Consider the following 21037-nt stretch of genomic DNA (forward strand, 5'->3'; position numbering starts at 1 on the left):
CAATCGAACTGCGTAACTTACAATTCGGCTTACAAGTATAATTGCCTCTGATTTGCTAAGAGAATTTGTGTTCCTTTTTCTTTTCTTTTGTTCGTTGTGTTGGTGAGACTATTAAGATGTCTGGACGGGGAAAACAAGGTGGCAAGGCTCGAGCTAAGGCCAAGACCCGCTCTTCGCGGGCTGGACTTCAGTTTCCCGTGGGCCGAGTGCATCGTCTGCTTCGCAAAGGGAACTATGCCGAGCGGGTCGGGGCGGGGGCACCGGTGTATCTGGCGGCCGTGCTGGAGTACTTGACGGCCGAGATCCTGGAGCTGGCGGGCAACGCGGCCCGGGACAACAAGAAGACCCGCATCATCCCGCGTCACTTGCAGCTGGCCATCCGCAACGACGAGGAGCTCAACAAGCTGCTGGGCAAAGTCACCATCGCTCAGGGCGGCGTCCTGCCCAACATCCAGGCCGTGCTGCTCCCTAAGAAGACCGAGAGCCACCATAAGGCCAAGGGCAAGTAAACTGGAATATTCCAAGTTCTTGTTCCTTGAGCATTCAGTCTTAGCCAAAGGCTCTTTTCAGAGCCACCCACGTGTTCATTAAAAGGGCTTACATTATTTTTTAAGCCGAATGATTTTCAGTGCAATTTGTCCATCTTGGAAGTGCTGAAATATTGGTGTCAGTATTTACACTTTGAAACACCAAACTAATCACCCAGTTTAAAATCTTAAAAAAATTCCTCTTAAGTATGTGATCTACAGAAGCCGTATGTAACAAGTAACTTGATCAATTCAACAGGTCCTCAGGGTTGTAAATCTTGAGAAAAGGGTTGCAATAAGATAATGAGTAGATAATGAAAGTTGACATGGAGATATAGTTAGTGACCTACAGGTTGTTAAAGTCACTCCTTTAGTACTACTCCTTGTTGAAAGGAATTGTTTTGCATTATAGTGGGATAAATTGATATGCAATTCACACTTTGGCTTTTAATAGCCAGTCTCTACTAAGCTGGGCCCTAGTTAATTGTGAATAAGCATACAGTATTGGATAGCCTGGATTTAAAATTTATTTAGGTACGGCTTAATACAGGGTCACCTTGAGTTCAAGGAGCAAACAGTTACATTTGGGTTAATACAATAGGAAGTGTGAAATTATTCCAGGGTTAATGGTTTTTTGTGCATCGTCGAAAATTCTGTACAAAGAATTAAGAATCTCTAATGAGAACTGAACCCTGAACAGGCCCCAATCTGTCTGTGGTTTGGGGTTGCTATATGTTTCAGAAAGCAGCTTGTCTCCTGTGAAGACAAAGTCCTCTTCTTTGATAGAATATTTAACTAATATAGTTGGGTTTCGCATCTTCTAGGTAGAGTTCAGAGATTGAGACCTGGGCTTTCATTTGAGGTAGAGGTAACCAGACCATCCAGACTGGGATGTAGTTACCCACAGAACGTTTCACTGTTAACCCAGTATGGATTCATGGCAGTTACAGTAGTTGACACCTTCAGTTCAGTTTAGTTGCTCAGTCGTGTCTGCCTGTTTGTGACCCCATGAATCGCAGCACGCCAGGCCTTCCTGTCCATCACCAACTCCCGGAGTTTGCTCAAACTCATGTCCATGGAGTCAGTGATGCCATCCAGCCATCTCATCCTCTGTCATCCCCTTCCCCTCCTGCCTCCAATCCCTCCCACCATCAGAGTCTTCTCCAATGAGTCAACTCTTCGCATGAGGTGGCCAGAGTATTGGAGTTTCAGCTTTAGCATCATTCCCTCCAAAGAAATCCCAGGGCTGATCCCCTTCAGAATGGACTGGTTGGATCTCCTTGCAGTCCAAGGGACTCTCAAGAGTCTTCTCCAGCACCACAGTTCAAAAACATCAGTTCTTTGGTGCTCTGCTTTCTTCACAGTCCAACTCTCACATCCATACATGACCACAGGAAAAACCATAGCCTTAACTAAATGGACCTTTGTTGGCAAAGTAAGGTCTCTGCTTTTGAATATGCTATCTAGGTTGGTCATAACTTTCCTTCCAAGGTGTAAGCGTCTTAATTTCATGGCTGCAGTCATCATCTGCAGTGATTTTGAAGCCCCCCCAAATAAAGTCTGACACTGTTTCCCCATCTATTTCCCATGAAGTGATGGGACCAGATGCCATGATCTTCGTTTTCTGAATGTTGAGCTTTAAGCCAACTTTTTCCACTCTCTTCTTTCACATTCATCAAGAGGCTTTTCACTTTCTGCCATAAGGGTGGTGCCATCTGCATATCTGTGGTTATTGATATTTCTCCTGGGAATCTTGATTACAGCTGTGCTTCTTCCATCCCAGCGTTTCTCATGATGTACTACTCTGCATATAAGTTAAATAAGCAGAGTGACAATATACAGCCTTGATGTACTTCTTTTCCTATTTGGAACCAGTCTGTTGTTCCATGCCCAGTCCTAACTGTTGCTTCCTGATCTGCATATAGGTTTCTCAAGAGGCAGGTCAGGTGGTCTGGTATTCCCATCTCTTTCAGAATTTTCCACAGTTTATTGTGATCCACACAGTCAAAGGCTTTGGCATAGTCAATAAAGCAGAAATAGATGTTTTTCTGGAACTCTCTTGCTTTTTCCATGATCCAGCGGATGCTGGCATACTGAAAGAGGAACTCCCCAGGTCGGTAGGTGCCCAATATGCTACTGGAGATCAGTGGAGAAATAACTCCAGAAAGAATGAAGGGATGGAGCCAAAGCAAAAACAATACCCAGTTGTGGATGTGACTGGTGATAGAAACAAGGTCCGATGCTGTAAAGAGCAATATTGCATAGGAACCTGGAATGTTAGGTCCATGAATCAAGGCAAATTGGAAGTGGTCAAACAGGAGATGGCAAGAGTGAACGTCGACATTCTAGGAATCAGCAAAATAAAATGGACTGGAATGGGTGAATTTAACTCAGATGACCATTATATCTACTACTGTGGGCAGGAATCCCTTAGAAGAAATGGAGTAGCCATCATAGTCAACAAAAGCGTCCGAAATGCAGTACTTGGATGCAGTCTCAAAAACGACAGAATGATCTCTCTTCGTTTCCAAGTTGACTCCTTAATAGTTTCTAAAAGGTGTTACGTCTTTCCAGGTGTCTTTAGTTTTCCTTTTCCCCATATCTTAGAGATATAATCAGATCACAACCTATATGGATGTAAAATCTGAAACTTTTATATATCATTAATATACATTGTACTGTAATTCTAGGGATTCCTTTCTACTATGGCCACAGCTCTCACTCCAAGCAAAAAATTGACACTGGTACATGATGGCTTGGAGTGAACTGTAAGAGCCCATCCAGTGACTGCCAAGGGAAAGCCATTTAGGTCTTACGGGGAAGTTAGAAAAGGGTGGGTTCGGGGGCCTGGTTTGGCGGTTACAATAAAATTCCAGGCATCTTTCCAACTTCTGCTTTCATCTGATCTCTGAACCCCTAAAGTAATGGTTCTCAATCCTATCACATACAACACTCTTCCTATAACAAATACTGTAAGTACTTTTTTTCCTATACTTATACTGAAGTGGAATTTATAGATAATATAATCTACCAATACATATCTTAACTGTAAATATATAAAAGAAAATAAAAGGAAAGTATTTTGTTAAAAATTAAAAGATAGTAGAAATTGATGCAAAATTAGCCTTACTAAATTTGAATGAGTATATAAAAATAACTTGACCAATCACGTGTAACATACGCCTTTTCAGAAAGTGATCAAACGAAAGCCAGTCTCAGGTGCCAAATTTAAATTTTTTTATTCCACGAACAACATTAAGCATTGTGATAATTTGTGTTAAATTCTGCGTAGAAAAGCCACAGAACATTGTAAAGAAACGGCATAAGGAGAAGGAGGCGAGAAAGGGTTGAAAACAGCGATTCAAACGAAGGCTTACGTCATCGGGGGTGAACTTGTGTACCAATGCCTTCACCGCCAGCCATAAGGAACAATTGACTTGTCCAATCAGAACGGGACTCTCTTTATATATACTGGAAGAAAGGGGCAGGGCTTCGTTTTTCCATCAGTTAGCTGCTTTTGGGAAATCTGTAATGGCTCGCACTAAGCAGACCGCTCGCAAGTCCACCGGCGGCAAGGCGCCACGCAAGCAGCTGGCCACCAAGGCGGCCCGCAAGAGCGCGCCGGCCACCGGCGGCGTGAAGAAGCCGCACCGCTACCGCCCCGGCACGGTAGCTCTGCGCGAGATCCGCCGCTACCAGAAGTCCACGGAGCTGCTGATCCGCAAGCTGCCGTTCCAGCGGCTGGTGCGCGAGATCGCGCAGGACTTCAAGACCGACCTGCGCTTCCAGAGCTCGGCGGTGATGGCGCTGCAGGAGGCGTGCGAGGCCTACCTGGTGGGGCTCTTCGAGGACACCAACCTGTGTGCCATCCACGCCAAGCGCGTCACCATCATGCCCAAGGACATCCAGCTTGCCCGCCGCATCCGCGGGGAGAGGGCCTAGATGCCCCCCTCCCCGCCCCCCCGCCGCCATCAGTACCAATTTTCAACCCAAAGGCTCTTCTCAGAGCCACCACTTTTTCTGTTAAAGAGTTGTGTACTGGTATCTCCATTTCGAGGGAAGAGAAACTTACCGGAAGAGGTATTACTACAAGCTCTTTAATAAGATGAGTTGGGTGGCTCTGAAAAGAGCCTTTAGGAAACTAATCCTTATTATTTATTGTCCTACTTTTTGGGGGTCGCCTTTTTAGGCTGGACCGCTTTAGGCTTGGCTACCTTGGGCTTATTAACTTTAGCCTTGACTGGACTCTTGGCCGCCTTGGGCTTAGCTGTCTTCACCTTTTTCGGGCTTTTGGCCACTTTCTTCGCCCCAGTAGCAGGCTTCACCTTCTTCAAGGTCGTCTTAGCGGTTTTCTTCGGGGTGGCCGCACCCGTGGATTTCTTGGGCTTCTTAGCCGCCCCGGCAGCCTTCTTGGGCTTGGCCGCGCCCGCCTTCTTCGCCTTGGGCTTGGCCTCCCCGGTGGCCGCCTTCTTGTTGAGTTTGAAAGAGCCGGAAGCCCCGGTGCCCTTGGTCTGCACCAGGGTGCCCTTGCTCACCAAGCTCTTGAGACCCAGCTTGATGCGGCTGTTGTTCTTCTCCACATCGTAGCCGGCGGCCGCCAGTGCTTTCTTGAGCGCAGCCAGAGACACGCCGCTGCGTTCCTTGGAGGCGGCGACAGCCTTGGTGATGAGGTCGGACACCGAGGGCCCAGAGGCCTTGCGCTTCGGGGCACTGGTGGACTTGCGCGCCTTTTTCTTCACCGGTGTCTTCTCCGCAGGAGAAGGAGCAGGAGGCGCGGCAGGTACAGTTTCAGACATGATTGTCAATTTGGTTTCCTAACAGTAAAAAAATAATATCTCAGGGTTGAGTAGCCAGGCCTCCGAGCGTCTCTATATTTATACACACAGCGCTACTGCTCGCTGATTGGTTCCCAGCTGTCTTCATCTTGACAGCGACCTAGTCTCAGCTCTGTCCCGGAATTGTGTTTTTTACAATTCAAGAAAGCAAAATATAAAAAATTTCCTGTGGAGGCATCACACCAAGTATATTCTACAATGAACCAGGACACCTCAAGGTTTGAGACTTTTGTGGTTACTTCCTCCAGTTTTTACCACTTTGTTCAAAGCCTTTTTCAAAAGCCTCTAACATTCGTGCAGATTCAGAGGTCAGAGGGACAACTTTTTGATTTTCTTTTAAAATACGAATATTCTCTTTATGTCTTCAATAACACGCTCTCAAGTGACATTCTATAGATTCTTGGTTTTTCATGCCTTCAACATTGGCTTGATTCTTATTGAGATTTGCCCAGAAAATCTGTTTCATATGAGGAGAAATAACACAGAGTCTTTCACTTCTCTACAAAAAGCTGTAGTAAAGGCTCCTTGGAATAGTAGCAATATCTGATAAGAAAAGTCATTATTTAGTTTGAAAAAGTTTTATCATAGCTTCTTGTGACTATTTAGAGGGTTAGTTAATTTGGGGACTTTAGGCATTCAAAATTTGTCTAGGAAAATGGCAAAAGCAATAACCAATGATCAACTTGTCATGATAATTGTGCTTGTGTTGCACTAGCTGATGGCAGAGAAAATCCATGTAAAGACTGCTTTATGGGTTTTAAAAATTATTTCATTTACCTTGATTTTACTAAGAAGGATCACTTATTAAAATGTTCACAAGCTCTTGAGTTCTGACTTCTGTCATGCTTCTGGAAGATAACTTTGAGAAAGTAAGTAACAGAATTAAGGAATATACACATGTACAACACTCACACACATACATAATTCCCTTAAGAGAGGGAAATTTAAAAGCATTTATATTCACTACTATGTTTCTTATTTAATCAGGGATATAAGTTTATAGGAAACACATTGTAGCTTATACTTTCTGTTCACTAGGAAATAGATTGATGGTAAAAAGTAAAAAGAGCTTTGATTTTCTTCTTCACTCCTCAAACTATGTCTTTAACATATTATGTTTATTTTGAAGCAGCCATGGACTTCTTTGTATTTTTGATAAAGCTTATGAGCCCCTTTCCAGAATAGTGCTTTTTAGTGCTTAATTTATATAGGATTACAAAGGAAAACAGTTATATTAAAATATCATTATCAAATTTATTGAAAAATCCAAATTGGTAAGGTATTCATGTGTTCTTCTTTATTAATTCATTACATAACAAGATTACCCATACAACCAAGTTTAGAAGGTGTAATATATTTAAACAATATGAGAGATGGAGATTGACAGCTGCATCTGCGACTTGATATGAATATAGCTCAGGTCCTGTCACCCACACTGTTTGTTGCCTGCATTCAGAATAGGAGGAAATGCTAAAGTTTGGTTGTAGTATAATAAAAATAAAGTTGGAGTTTTTCTTCTATACAATGATCATATAGATGGATTCATCTATATGTCCGAGGTTAAGAACTCTATTCTAGAATTTGTTTCTGTGCATTGTACACTCATGGAGCAGCTTTGATAATCTTGGTTGTCCTCACAGACCATAGAGCTTTGATAAACTTGGTCCTCCTCACAGATCATGGAGAAAAAGCAAAAAAAAAAAAAAATCTAAGTCATCTGGAACTCAAAGGAATTAACCATTCATTAAATCTTTATGTGGGCTTCCTTGGTGGCTCACACAGTAAAGGAACTGCCTGCAATGTAAGAGACTGGGGCTTGATCCTTCGGTGGGGAAGATCTGGAGGAGGGAATGGCTACCCACTCTGGTATTCTTGCCTGCAGAATTCCATGGACAGAGGAACCTGGCGGTCTATAGTCTATGGAGTCGCAAAGAGTCAGACAGGACAGAGCAACTAACATTAAAAAAAAAAACTTCCAAATTTTTATGTGTTATTTTGTGGAATCCTTAAAGGAAGGTTTTAGTAAACTAATTTCTTAGACTTTCACTTTAGAGGCATGAATTTTGAATGCAGGAGTTGAGAGAAGACAGGATACTGTAATATGTCATAATAAATAATGCTGAGTAATTGCTTCTTTGCAGATGTTTTAAAAAAGTTGTATTGTCTCTTTTAAATTTCAGTGCTCTATAATTTACACTTTCTTATACATTTAAAAGGAAAAAAAAAAAAACGTACAGACTGCTCAAGGTCACAAACCAGTACGTGGAGCAGGCTGTCTCGAGTTTGACTGGAGTAATGCCACCGGCTTGCAGAAACAGAATGTGGTTACATATATAATGCCAGATACAACTTGTTTGTAAATTACTTTATAATCATACCACAAATTTTGGGCTTACAGCCCAATAAGTTTTTTTAATTCACTTTTGGATATACATATTTATAAATCTCCAGTGTAGCACTCAATGGATTTGTTTAAATCCGTAAAGAACTTCATGGTGGGCTGCCATCTCTGGGGTCGCACAGAGTCGGACACGACTGAAGCGACTTACCAGCAGCAGCAGCAAAGGACAATAGCATGGGCTATCTGATTATTTCATACTATAGGAAGTCTGAAGAACAAGTCTCAGGCTTCTTTGGGGAAAGTGTATGAACTGTTGCCTCACTTAATGGCTGCCCGTTTTGTATGCACGCACAAACACAGATATCCATAAATAGGAAAAAATTTTATATTCCATTTCCATGATCCAGCCGCTGCAGGCGCCTTGCCTAGCTGCTACAGCTGTGACCAAGCGACAAATAAGCGAAGGGCGGGAACTGAATGTGGTTACCGCCCCTGCTCTTGCGTTTTCAAACAGGTCCGTTCCGTTACTATAAATGCTCTCTAAAGGCGCCCTTAATCCTGTTCGCTGTTCAATCTGCGGTTCATAATGTCTGGACGCGGTAAAGGCGGAAAGGGGCTCGGAAAAGGTGGTGCTAAGCGCCATCGTAAAGTTCTGCGAGATAATATCCAGGGCATCACTAAGCCCGCCATTCGTCGCCTGGCCCGCCGTGGTGGTGTTAAACGGATTTCTGGGCTCATCTACGAGGAGACCCGCGGGGTGCTGAAGGTGTTCCTGGAGAACGTGATCCGGGACGCGGTCACCTACACCGAGCACGCCAAGCGCAAAACTGTCACCGCCATGGACGTGGTCTACGCGCTGAAGCGCCAGGGACGCACTCTCTACGGCTTCGGCGGTTAAGTTCCAGGCAGCCATTTGGCATAGTCTAATAAAACCAAAGGCCCTTTTCAGGGCCACTTACCCATTCACTTAAAGAGTTTTGCGCTTTATGATGTAGTATGGAGGTGTTTAGGCTACTACTGCTTCTAGTCCATAGCCTTACATTGACGTACGTTCCCCCTCCACCCCGCGTTTCAGATTAGTTGCAGACCACCAGAGCTGGTATACAACCTCAAGCTGAACTTTTATTTAATATACTTTGAAATGTATATTTAGCGGGTAGTGGTTAAGAGGCCAGCTCAGTGTGGTAGACATTTTGCACAGCCCTTAGTGAAAAAGCTGAAAGGCGTCTAGAAACAAAAGTCTCATGCTAGAAAAATGGAAAAGTCTAGATAGGAATTTTTGAACTGAAGATATTAAAACAGTATGCCTTCTCGGACATAACAATAAAGGGGAGTGTGTGCCCATAAACTATTTTGAAGGCTGTTAAATTCTAGAAAAAACTACTTGGTAATTAAGATTGTAAATCGACTGTGTATATTTATTCATTATAGAGAGTGTAGTTAGGGTTCTTTCTTGAGTTTTAAAGTGGAATGGAGACAGACTGACTTGTCTCTGCTTCTCTGAACTGTCCTCCCATCCCAAAGGATCTCTTACTTGAACCTTTCATTAAGGTTGATAGAAGTGCTTCATACAAAAAATACAGGTTTATGTTCCCACTCCAGTATTGTTACCTGGAGAATCCCCATGGACCGAGGCCCTTGGTGGGCTACAGTCACCACTGAGCAGCTAAGCACACTGCACACGTTTACAAAGTTGTTATTATGTTGGCTCTAAATATTTAGAGTTTAAATATTTAATAATCTAGTCCCTTGGACTGCAAGGAGATCCAACCAGTCCATCCTGAAGGAGATCAGTCATGGGTGTTCATTGGAAGGACTGATGTTGAAGCTGAAACTCGAATCCTTTGGCCACCTGATGCGAAGAGCTGACTCATTTGAAAAGACCCTGATGCTGGGAAAGATTGAGGGCAGGAGGAGAGGGGGACGACAGAGGATGAGATGGTTGGATGGCATCACCGACACGATGGACATGGGTTTGGGTGGACTCCGGGAGTTGGTGATGGACAGGGAGGCCTGGCGTGCTGTGGTTCATGGGGTTGCAAAGAGTCGGACACGACTGAGCGACTGAGCTGAACTGAACTGAATCTATGCCATTGAATAAATAGTTTATTAGATTTTAAAGAAACAGTCTCAATACCATTCCTCAGTGATAAAAAGAAGGAAACCTTGTGCACAGGGATGCTATTCTTTTTCTCTTTCCTTGGATAAGTCATTTAAACCTGTGTATGACTCTGTTTCCTTATCTGTAAAATGGAGATAACTTTAATTCCTATCTTATAGTTTCAGGGGTGAATGACATTAAATAGTACTTCATATTTTGGCCACTGCCTGTCACATCGTAAATGATGTATGTTTTGGCTGTTGTTATTTGCGTTATTGGTATTCTTATTTCTCATGTCATCAAAGAGACACGGAGAAAAAGAAAGTGGCATTTGAACCATGATGACATACATTTGAAGTCTTGAATAATCATTTTCTATAGTTGTGGTCTTTAGCAAACTGCTAACCACTGTTCCCTTATCTGTAATGTAGGAGTAAATTCATATTTTTGTGAGGATTGAGTGAAACAACCTAGGAATATGTTTATGTATATGTTCAACAAATATAGTTTACATATGTTCTTAAGAAATTGAAAGTGTACAAATGGAAGTTCTTTTGTACAAATTGATGTAAACATAAAAAAACAAAGAATTCCAGATAATTAAAAAAAAAAACTTTCTAGAAAGTTAAATTTGCTGACTATATTTAAGGAATTACTAAACACTTAGGCCTTTTTCTTCAGTCCCTTTTTTTTCAGTTTTAGGAAAGCAAATCTGATTAATCCAGGTGGGCAGATGCCTACATCAATCAAATATGATGGCCCAAGATAGAAGGTAACAAGATAATGGCCACACATGGGGCTCAGTCCTAAGTAGAGTTTTTTCCAGGCCATAAACTCATTTTTATCACCCAGAAACTCCTGTGTTCGCTTTTTCTTCACCATATATTAGATGTTCTCAAAACCTACTACATAAAGAGCATCTTAATTTGCTGGGCATTTTTTTTTTGTAAGGTAAGTTCTCACATCTCCCAGGGCTAATGAAATAGAAACTTTGGGAATGGGGACAGCAATCTATCCTTTAACAAGCCATCTGGGTGATTCTGATGTATACTCAAGTTCTTTATAGATTCAGTACACAATTCAGCTCTTGGGACTTGAACATACAATGAACTTGGTGGATGTACCTTCTGTCCAGAAGGTTCTTACATCAGGCAGTGCATGTGCCATCTCAAAGTTCATTTGCCCTCTTTCCTTACTAATACAACCTCGGTTTTTTAAGGTCTCCATTTTCTCCCTGCCTTGTGCTCCAGGGAAAGCAGAGTCCCTCTCTTAGGCTCAGGAATGGGGTTCTGATTCCACCCAAGTCCCTCAGTATTGATTAATTTGAGGTGGGGAGGTGAAGGTGGGTATATGGCCAGTTGTTTGTGGCTCTGAGAGCCTTAAACAGTGGAGTCCAGCTTCCCCAAGAATCTAGTCATTAGGCTGAAATTGGAGTTGCTGGTCAATAAACTGTGTATATGCTGGGGATGGATGTGGAATCAGGAACATTTCAGGCAAAGAATAATTGCAGAGGCCTGGAGGCTGGAGAAAGAGGCCCACAGTTTAAAGGATGTAAGGGAAGGAGGGTGGTGGGAACAAAACCAAAAAACAATGAAGAAACACAAAACAAAATAGAGAAAAAAGAAATCCTTTGGGTTTGGGCTGGAGAGAGATGAGGGCCAGACTCTGCAGGGCTTGTGGCCATAGCATAGATTTTTTGATTTCTGTGAGATGGGGGATCATCCAAAGGCTGTGAGCCGGTAAAATTAAACACACACACACACACACACACACACACACACACACACACACACACGAAACATAAAGCCCCCCACGGTGACTCTGGAATAGAAACCAAATTCACTATGGACAGAAGAGTTTCAGTATCACCTCAAACTCAAAGCAAGTTTATCAGAATCAGTGCAAGAGCAATTGTAATTTGGCAACCTGAAAATAAACTGGTTTTTATCCTTGTGCTTATTTTTTTAACTTTTTGAGACAATAAAAGGGAGCTCTGATAGACCGGCCAGGGAGGCCGCCTAGGATTGTTTCTAAAGGACAATAATAGCAGTTCTTGGGTGGATTTGGCATTTCCATGAGTGGGTGAGGTGCCCTTAACCCAACCCTTCATTCCTAACTTCCAAAAGGACGCCTCTAATTTGCAGTTTCCGGAAATATGAGGAAGAGCCCTGCCTTTTATCTTTCGGGATTTATTCTCTTGAGCATAAACCGTAGGCTTTCAAACCTCGGTGTTCGGCTCACAACGTTAAAAAGCATCTTTACATCCACAGTTTTCCTTGTTTGCGTTCTGAGCCAGCCCTGAGGACCCCTCTTCTTTGTCACCAAGATGGCTGCGTTTTCTGAACTGAGCGCGGGGAGGACTGGAAGCAGGATAGGGGGATGGGCTCGGAAGATCGCAGTAACCTGACGGACTGGAGATTGTTGAGACAGGTTTCACAGTATGTGGCCGCACGAGTGAAGACTGAGTCGGCTGAACACAGAATTCCGTGAACTTTGCTAGTCTAGTTTGTAAAACGAGTCAGAAGACTGGGATGATTGTATTCTTAAAAAAAAAAAAAAAAAATCTAATGACGAGAGCCTCTCTAAAATCCAGGATGAAGATAAAACAAACAAACAAAAAAATAAATAAATAACTACTGTTCCCTTACTGGAGAGTTGCAGCCACCAAACATGTAAAGAATCTATGCTTAGCCAGAGCTCGAAAGCCCTAGGCAAAGGGCCAGGGGTAGGCGAGAGGGAGTAAAAGGAATTAGTAGTAGTAAAAGTCACTCAGTCGTGCTCGACTCTTGCGACCCCATAGACTGTAGCCCGCCAGGTTCCTTTGTCCACGGGATTCTCCAGGTAAGAATATTGGAGTGGGTTGCCGTTGCCTTCTCCAGGGGATGTTCCCGACCCAGGAATCGAACACCATGGCTTCTGCATTGCAGGCACATTCTTTACCGACTGAGCTAGGAGAGAAGCCCTGGAGCCACACAAAAGAACCCGGGTGGAGACCCGCAACGTCATACTTACGAAGTTCCGGTTTTATAGAGCGGGATTTTCAAACGTAAATGTTGCCTCTAGAATTCGGCAGGGTGACGGTTTAGATATAACCAAGATCAGAGATTCATAAAGTGCCCATAGTAGCCAACGGAGCACCCTGTACAAATTTTATTAAGATAACCTGGAGCTCCAAGAATTGGGGTTAGCAGATTATTTCAGCCGACGTTCAGTTAGGCTGCTGGGGACCTTTGTAAGCGGAACCGTTAGTAGAAAGTAGTGCTTTGATGAATACATGTTAACCTAAACACTGACTGAACTCCTCGTATTCACACCAGTACGCAGCTCTGATGGTGAAAACATGCGGTGGCTCTGAAAAGAGCCTTTGGGTTTTATAGTTACTATAAATATATCTACTTGGAGCTGGTGTACTTGGTGACAGCCTTGGTGCCCTCAGACACGGCGTGCTTGGCCAGCTCCCCGGGCAACAGCAGGCGAACGGCGGTCTGGATCTCCCTGGATGTGATGGTCGAGCGCTTGTTGTAATGCGCCAACCGCGATGCCTCGCCAGCGATGCGCTCGAAAATATCATTCACGAACGAATTCATGATTCCCATGGCTTTGGACGAGATACCGGTGTCCGGGTGGACCTGCTTCAGCACCTTGTACACGTACACGGAGTAGCTCTCCTTGCGGCTGCGCTTGCGCTTCTTGCCATCCTTCTTCTGAGCCTTGGTCACCGCCTTTTTGGAGCCCTTCTTAGGGGCCGGTGCGGACTTGGCTGGTTCCGGCATTACGATTGCAGTGTCTTCTGAGAGAAACTAAAATGGCGCCTGCGCCACCGAATTTGTAGGCAAACTTATGCAAATGAAGGCCTACTTTTACAATTGCTGATTGGTTCACTTGCATGCAAATAAGTGATTCCAGATCTACTTTCTCATACCTGTGACAGTTTTCCCCCAATCAGGCCAATTTTTTAATCTAGTTAACCTTTTAATAATAAATTCTGTTTCGTTTATAACAATTCAGACTACTTTGTTTTAAACACTTGAAGTCACTCTCGCCAGTGCTTTAAAATTACCAAAGAAGCAAAGCTCGAGGCACAGTTCTGTCTCCTATTTGCAAGGCCTGTTTATACCTCCTTGAAAGCAGTAGCATTACATCTGAATCTAGATTTTAGACAAGGGAGAGGAAATGAACTGTGGTCATCCAGACAATTCTGAATACCATGTTTCCTATTGTACACAAGATGCAGAAATAGAGCGTGAAAATAAAGGGTAAGGGGAAAAAGTACATCACTTGAAGGGAGATAAGGAATTTCGTAGCCCATATAGCTACAATCTTTCGAACTGGAAAGGATCAAATTACATCTAGTTTAGGCACAAAGGAAGGTCAGAAATAGTTCTTCAGTCCAACCAGTGAAAAGATTAAACACACACACACACACACACACACACAGAAATGGAAGAACCCATTGTTTAACGCCTGTATTTTAAAGTTTTTATTACCAGCATCATCATCTTCGACTGAAACCAGTTTTTAGCTAATTCTTCCAATACCATCTATCTTTTCTGCAGAGAGGTGTGTTCCCTGAATTTGCCTTTTTGCCTAACATTCCCCAGGCTCCTTAACCTTCCGCTGCTGCTGCTGCTGCTGCTAAGTCGCTTCAGTCGTGTCCGACTCTGTGCGATCCCATAGATAGCAGCCCACCACTCTCCCCCGTCCCTGGGATTCTCCAGGCAAGAACACTGGAGTGGGTTGCCATTTCCTTCTCCAATGCATGAAAGTGAAAAGTGAAAGTGAAGTTGCTCAGTCGTGTCCGACTCTTAGCGACCTCATGGACCGCACCACCAGGCTCCTCCGTCCATGGGATTCTCTAGGCAATAGTACTGGAGTGTGTGCCATTGCCTTCTCCGCAGTTAGTCAGTTCAGTCGTTCAGTCGTGTCTGACTCTTTGTGACCCGGTGAATCGCAGCACGCCAGGCCTCCCTGTCCATCACCAACCCCCGGAGTTCACTCAGACTCATGTCCATCGAGTCAGTGATGCCATCCAGCCATCTCATCCTCTGTCGTCCCCTTCTCCTCCTGCCCCCCAATCCCTCCCAGCATCAGAGTCTTTTCCAATGAGTCAGCTCTTCGCATGAGGTGACTGGAGTTTCAGCTTCAGCATCATTCCCTCCAAAGAAATCCCAGGGCTGATCTTCAGAATGGACTGGTTGGATCTCCCTGCAGTCCAAGGGACTCTCAAGAGTCTTCTCCAACACCACAGTTCAAAAGCATCAATTCTTCGGCGCTCAGCCTTCTTCACAGTCCAACTCTCACATTCATACATGACCACAGGAAAAACCATAGCCTTGACTAGACGAGCCTTTGTTGGCAAAGTAATGTCTCTGCTTTTGAATATGCTATCTAGGTTGGTCATCACTTTCCTTCCAAGGAGTAAGCGTCTTTTAATTTCATGGCTGCAGTCATCATCAGCAGTGATTTTGGAGCCCCTCAAAATAAAGTCTGACACTGTTTCCACTCTTTCCCCGTCTATTTCCCGCAGACAACCCCTAAAGTTTTAAATTTGTGACCTAGGTTCGTAGCGCCTCCTAGTGCCTTATTAAGGCAAACACAACCACCTTCAGGCGGGAAGCCTCTTCACCACCCACTTTCCTAGATACAATGTGAACAGGTTGATTGTGATTTATTTAATCAGCAATTATTTATTTAGCATCTATCATGTTAGGAACATTCTACCAGGAACTTGGGATGTCCAAATATAAGATTATAACAAATAGTATCAAATCAAAGAGGAAAAGAGACACTGTAGAGTTCGGGCTTCCAAAGAAACAACAGCCTTAGATTCCCTCTTTCCCTCAGACAATGATTTGCAGATACTGAAATTATCAGATACTATAACATAACAATTTCCTGAAAGTTTAAAGAAATCAAAATCTGATAATGCAATCAAGGAACAAGGGACAATAAAAATTAACCTAATTTTTAAAATTAAAAAAACATAGGAATTCTAGAAATCAAAAGAGCTATAATCCATAAAGATAGAATTAAAATCTACTGATAAGATGAAACATTCGGGACCTCATATGCCCATGATTAAGGTAAGAGCTGACAGAATTAGCAGGAGAATTTCAAATTTAGAGCTGTTTGTCAACTTTTCATTATATTAAGCTTATAAATTCTCATAGCTAGCAAACAAAAAAAAATGTGTATGCTTATAGAAAATTTGGACAACACAGTCAACAAACTTGATCTATCTTTGTGTGATTCCCGTATTTCACACATAGAGAATGTCCAACTTTTAAAGAACACATTTAATAATCTCAAAAATTCAACACTGGCTTCAGAAAATGTCACAATGGATACAAAAGAATCAGTTTCATATATATGACACTCTTTTATCATAATCTAATTAAAGAGCAATAGAAAAGATTTTTTTTAGGATAATAAAAATAAAACAAACTTGATGTATGATTGGAAACTAAAAGCACACTTCTAAATACAATGAATTAGAATATTATCCCAGAAACTATGCAATATTATGAGATAAATATAAATGGAAATAATACACATGAAAATCGTTGGATGTATCTAAAGGTGTACTAAAAGGGACATACATAATATTAAAAGCATACTTTAAGGAACAAAATTCACTAAAGATATACAAAATAGGTGTTCAACAACAACAATGAAAAGCTAGAAAAAGAACAAGAATATTAAAAGCATACTTTAAGGAACAAAATTCACTAAAGATATACAAAATAGGTGTTCAACAACAACAATGAAAAGCTAGAAAAAGAACAAGAAAGTAAATCAAAATTATGTCGAAAGAATTGGTCTTAGAATTCTTAGTGTGTTGTACTGTTGTGAATGATGCTCTGTTTCAATTCCAGATAGGCCATTGTTAATGTATAGAAAGGCCATGTATTTTTATGTGGTGTACATATTTACCAACCCTACTGAGTTCTTATTTGATTTCCTTGTGTGTTTATAGGTTCTCATGGATTTTCAAGTTGACATATTATTTTAAGTATGTCAACCTTAAAATTAAAAAAATTTATTTTAAATAGAGATAATTCATAAACAACAACCTTGTTCTTTGAAAAGTCTTATGCTGCTGCTGCTGCTGCTAAGTCTCTTCTTCAGTCATGTCCGACTCTGTGGGACCCCATAAGACGGCAGCCTACCAGGCTCCCCTGTCCCTGGGATTCTCCAAGCAAGAACACTGAATGGGTTGCCATTTCCGAAAAGTCTTATAACAATAAACATCTATAAAAATTAATGAGGAAAAAAATATTGTGTATGTGAAAAAATTATACAAATAGAAAAAAGGACAGTTGCTACCAAAAGAGAGATATTAAGCTTAACAGAAAACAATTTTCAAGAAAAACTTAAGTAATGGGCTGAATAAACAAGTTATGATTATGGAAATAGGACAGGCAGTTAAAAAACAAATTTCTTGTACTCTTCAGTCTAAATGATACCACACTTGGCTGGGTTTTACAGGCTAGTGAAATTTAAGTAATTGATAATCCCTATTTTGCAAATGTTTCAATAGAAAAATAGCTATCTTGTTTTTTTTTTTTTTGGCAAATTGTTTACCCTTACCTAAATTGGACAGGAAGAACACAGAATGAAAGAGAGAAAGAGATGAGAAAAAGTTATAGTCTCATTTTACTTATGAAATTCCTTTTCTTTTTTTTTTTAAAGCTCTATTTAGAATGCAAGCAAATGGAAACCAAGAGATAACATTATTTAAAAAACAATAGTATATTATGTTTGGTTTATTATAAGAATGGAAAAAATTTTAACATTCGAAATCTGCCACTGTAAGAAATTAAGAGAAAAGCTGTTATTATTTGCATAGATACTAGGAAAGTATTTATTAGAATATCACACACCTTCATTATCAACATTTTTAACAAACTAGAAGGATAAGGAGTAGCGACTCACTTTATAAGAAGTAGGTACAGTGAGCACAACATTTAATAGTGTAATTTTAGAAGGATTCCAAAACTATAAAAAGACAAAAGCTTTTTGGTACTACTCTTATGCAACGTAACACTGAGGGCCTGGCTAATATCATAAGTACGAGAGACAAGAAGGATAAGTATTCAACAAGAAAAGACGTTATCCTTATTGTTTGAAAATAATATGTCATTGTGAAAATTAACAAGAATCTATAAACAATTAGATCTTTCTGAGCATAAGAGGGTTACTGAATATATGAGTACCACATAAAAATTCATGGCTTTTCTGGATTTGAAATAGAAAATTCAGACATTATTTACAACAGTAGAATACATTCTAATGATTCTAAATCCAAGAAAAAATATTCCAGATCTGTATATATAAAACTATGAAATCCTGAAATAAAAAAGAAGATTCACTCAAACTAAGAGACAGCTATACATTAGACTTCCTTCCTCAGTGATCAATGCAAAGAAATAGAGGAAAACAATAGAATGGGAAAGACTAGAGATCTCTTCAAGAAAATTAGAGATACCAAGGGATCATTTCATGTAAAGATGGGCACAATAAAGGACAGAAATGGTATAGACCTAACAGAAGCAGAAGATATTCAGAAGAGGTGGCAAGAATACACAGAACTGTGCAAAAAAAGATCTTCATGACCCAGATAACCACGATGGTGTGATTATTCACCTAGAGCCAGACATCCTGGAATGCGAAGTCAAGTGGGCCTTAGAAAGCATCACTATGATTAAAGCTAGTGAAGGTGATGGAACTCCAGTTGAGCTATTTCAAATCCTAAAAGATGATGCTATGAAAGTGCTGCACTCAATATGCCAGCAAATTTGGAAAATTCAGCAGTGGCCACAGGAATGGAAAAGGTCAATAATTCTAATCCCAAAGAAAGGCAATGCCAAACTATGTTCAAACAACAACAGAATTGCACTCATCTCACACACTAGTAAAATAATGCTCAAAATTCTCCAAGCCAGGCTTCAATAATATGTGAACCATGAACTTCCAGATGTTCAAGCTGGATTTAGAAAAGAAAGAGAAACCAGAGATCAAATTGCTAACATCCTCTGGATCATCAAAAAACCAAGAGAGTTCCAGAAAAACATCTACTTCTGCTTTATTAACTATGCCAAAGACTTTGACTGTGTGGATCATATCAAACTGTAGAAAATTCTTAAAGAGATGGGAATGCCAGACCACCTTACCTGCTTCCTGAGAAATCTGTATGCAAGTCAAGAAGCAACAATTACAACTGGACATAAAACACATCAGGTGGCCGAATTATTGGAGTTTCAGCTTCAGTATCAGTCCTTCCAATGAATATTCAGGACTGATCTCCTTTAGGATGGACTGGCTGGATCTCCTTGCAGTCCAAGGGACTCTCAAGTGTCTTCTCCAACACCACAGTTCAAAAGATCAATTCTTAGGCCCTCAGCTTTCTTTATAGTCCAACTCTCACATCCATACACGACTCCTGGAAAAACCAAAGCTTTGACTAGACAGATGGACCTTTGTTGGCAAAGTAATGTCTCTGGTTTTTAATATGCTGTCTAGGTTGGTCATAGCTTTTCTTCCAAGGAGCAAGTGTCTTTTAATTTCATGACTGCAGTCACCATCTGCAGTGATTTTGGAGCCCGCCCAAATAAAGTCTGTCACTGTTTCCACTATTTCCCCATCTATATGCCATGAAGTGATGGGACCAGATGCCATGATCTTAGTTTTCTGAATGTTGAGCTTTAAGCCAACTTTTTCACTCTCCTCTTTCACTTTCATCAAGAGGCTCTTTAGTTCTTCTTAGCTTTGTGCCATAAGTGTGGTGTCATCTGCATTTCTGAGGTTATTGATATTTCTGCTGGCAATCAATACATATGGCTAAAATAGCGATAATAATAGTTCACAGGTGTGTTAGGAAGATTAAAGGTGTTAACATCTGGAAAGCACTAGGAAATGTGTACACCAAAAAAAAAAAAAAAAAGCAATTAAAAAAAAAAAAGTAAATAGAAGTAATTGGAGATGGTTGTGTGTTACCTGCACCCAAGGTTGCACTGTTTTGCGGGCCCCACTCTCTTTTACCTTCCTGGGCCCTCTCCTCCATAAAACCAACAAAAACAGTAACATTATTAAAATTACATAAAGTATTAGAACATTTAGTAGAACGGTTTCATCGTTCTAGTTATATGGTATATTAGAACATTTTCGTCGACCTAAAACTTCATTTTTAATTCTGATTTTAGATGAAATTAAAATACATTCGTGAGCGTCCAAAATTACTGTGGGCTGTACGCTCCGTGTCTACTCTAGCCTAATGGATGTAGGCCCTTCATGCATCTGAAGATGAAACTTAAAACACATATTCAAGTAGGAAATAATAATAATCCACACATACATACACATACACCCACTTAATCCTCAAAGTGTCCTACAAATATGAGAGCGAATAAACGGGTGGTGCAAGGAAAGTGTCTTGGGGACTAGTTATGAGGGAAAGTGCCTTTTCAGAACAGGTTTTGAGAGGAGGGAAAAAAAAAATTAACAGAGGGTGATGTCTTGTTTCTCGGTCTTCAAACAACTCCGTTCTCCGCTTCAATAAGTGAAAGTGAAGTCGCTCAGTCCTGTCTGACTCTCTGCGACCCCATGGATGGTAGCCTACCCGGCTCCGCGGTCCATGGTATTTTCCAGGCAAGAATATTGGAGTGGGCTGCCATTTCCTTCTCCAGGAACTCTTCCCAACCCAAGGATCGAACCCGGGTCTCCTGCATTGCAGACAGACGCATTACCGTCTGAGCCACTAGAAAGCCCATCAATAAGTGAATGCCCCCTTAAACTGTTAGGGTCTCTCATTTCCACTGGCAGATCCAAGAGAGGCTGGGGGTAGGCTGCACCTGCGCAGCAGTAGGGGGTGGTCATGAGAAACCAGAGTGGTGGCCGGAAGCCTACAACTTACTGGCGACTTCGTAGGGGAGCCGAAGGTGATGTACACGTAACGTGGGGCTCCAGGAAAAACAGCGGAGCATCAAGTGGGTTGGGAAGACCCAGTGAGGGAGACTGTGCGGCGGGCCGTGGCTATGGGAGGCGGGACAGACAGAGGTGGGGCATGGAAGGCCCATGCTATTTTGTATGGCCACACCAGAAGGAGGTGCTAATTTTTAGGGCTTGACACTCAGTTGAAACTCAAGGCGATTTTCCAGTTTTGTGTGACTGGTAGTATCATCCCAGGTGGCGCAGTGGTAAAGAATTCACCTGCAATGCAGGTAGACCCGGGTTA

General features: G+C 41.7%; 5 protein-coding genes across 5 annotated transcripts; 3 read left to right on the forward strand and 2 right to left on the reverse strand.

Annotated features, from left to right (window-relative positions):
- Window positions 1–44: 44 nt before the first annotated feature.
- LOC113881684 (histone H2A type 1) lies at window positions 45–619 on the forward strand. The gene has a single exon (XM_027524753.1). The coding sequence runs from the start codon at window positions 117–119 to the stop codon at window positions 507–509; it is 393 nt and encodes a 130-aa protein (XP_027380554.1). The 5' UTR covers window positions 45–116; the 3' UTR covers window positions 510–619.
- Window positions 620–3716: 3097 nt separating this feature from the next.
- Window positions 3717–6189, forward strand: LOC113881668 (histone H3.1). Its single transcript, XM_027524739.1, has one exon. It carries the CDS (start codon window positions 4059–4061, stop codon window positions 4467–4469), a length of 411 nt encoding a protein of 136 aa, XP_027380540.1. The 5' UTR covers window positions 3717–4058; the 3' UTR covers window positions 4470–6189.
- LOC113881662 (histone H1.4-like) lies at window positions 3755–6274 on the reverse strand. Its single transcript, XM_027524734.1, has one exon. It carries the CDS (start codon window positions 5321–5323, stop codon window positions 4691–4693), a length of 633 nt encoding a protein of 210 aa, XP_027380535.1. The 5' UTR covers window positions 5324–6274; the 3' UTR covers window positions 3755–4690.
- A 1975-nt stretch (window positions 6275–8249) lies between these two features.
- Window positions 8250–8661, forward strand: LOC113881711 (histone H4). The gene has a single exon (XM_027524777.1). The coding sequence runs from the start codon at window positions 8290–8292 to the stop codon at window positions 8599–8601; it is 312 nt and encodes a 103-aa protein (XP_027380578.1). The 5' UTR covers window positions 8250–8289; the 3' UTR covers window positions 8602–8661.
- Window positions 8662–13133: 4472 nt separating this feature from the next.
- LOC113881702 (histone H2B type 1) lies at window positions 13134–13618 on the reverse strand. The gene has a single exon (XM_027524771.1). The coding sequence runs from the start codon at window positions 13575–13577 to the stop codon at window positions 13197–13199; it is 381 nt and encodes a 126-aa protein (XP_027380572.1). The 5' UTR covers window positions 13578–13618; the 3' UTR covers window positions 13134–13196.
- Window positions 13619–21037: the final 7419 nt, after the last annotated feature.

Source organism: Bos indicus x Bos taurus, chromosome 23 (assembly GCF_003369695.1).
Source record: "Bos indicus x Bos taurus breed Angus x Brahman F1 hybrid chromosome 23, Bos_hybrid_MaternalHap_v2.0, whole genome shotgun sequence".
NCBI lineage: Eukaryota > Metazoa > Chordata > Mammalia > Artiodactyla > Bovidae > Bos > Bos indicus x Bos taurus.

Coding starts and splice junctions, on each gene's coding strand:
- LOC113881711 (XM_027524777.1), top strand. CDS start 8,290: ATGTCTGGACGCGGTAAAGGCGGAAAGGGGCTCGGAAAAGGTGGTGCT.
- LOC113881684 (XM_027524753.1), top strand. CDS start 117: ATGTCTGGACGGGGAAAACAAGGTGGCAAGGCTCGAGCTAAGGCCAAG.
- LOC113881702 (XM_027524771.1), bottom strand. CDS start 13,577: ATGCCGGAACCAGCCAAGTCCGCACCGGCCCCTAAGAAGGGCTCCAAA.
- LOC113881668 (XM_027524739.1), top strand. CDS start 4,059: ATGGCTCGCACTAAGCAGACCGCTCGCAAGTCCACCGGCGGCAAGGCG.
- LOC113881662 (XM_027524734.1), bottom strand. CDS start 5,323: ATGTCTGAAACTGTACCTGCCGCGCCTCCTGCTCCTTCTCCTGCGGAG.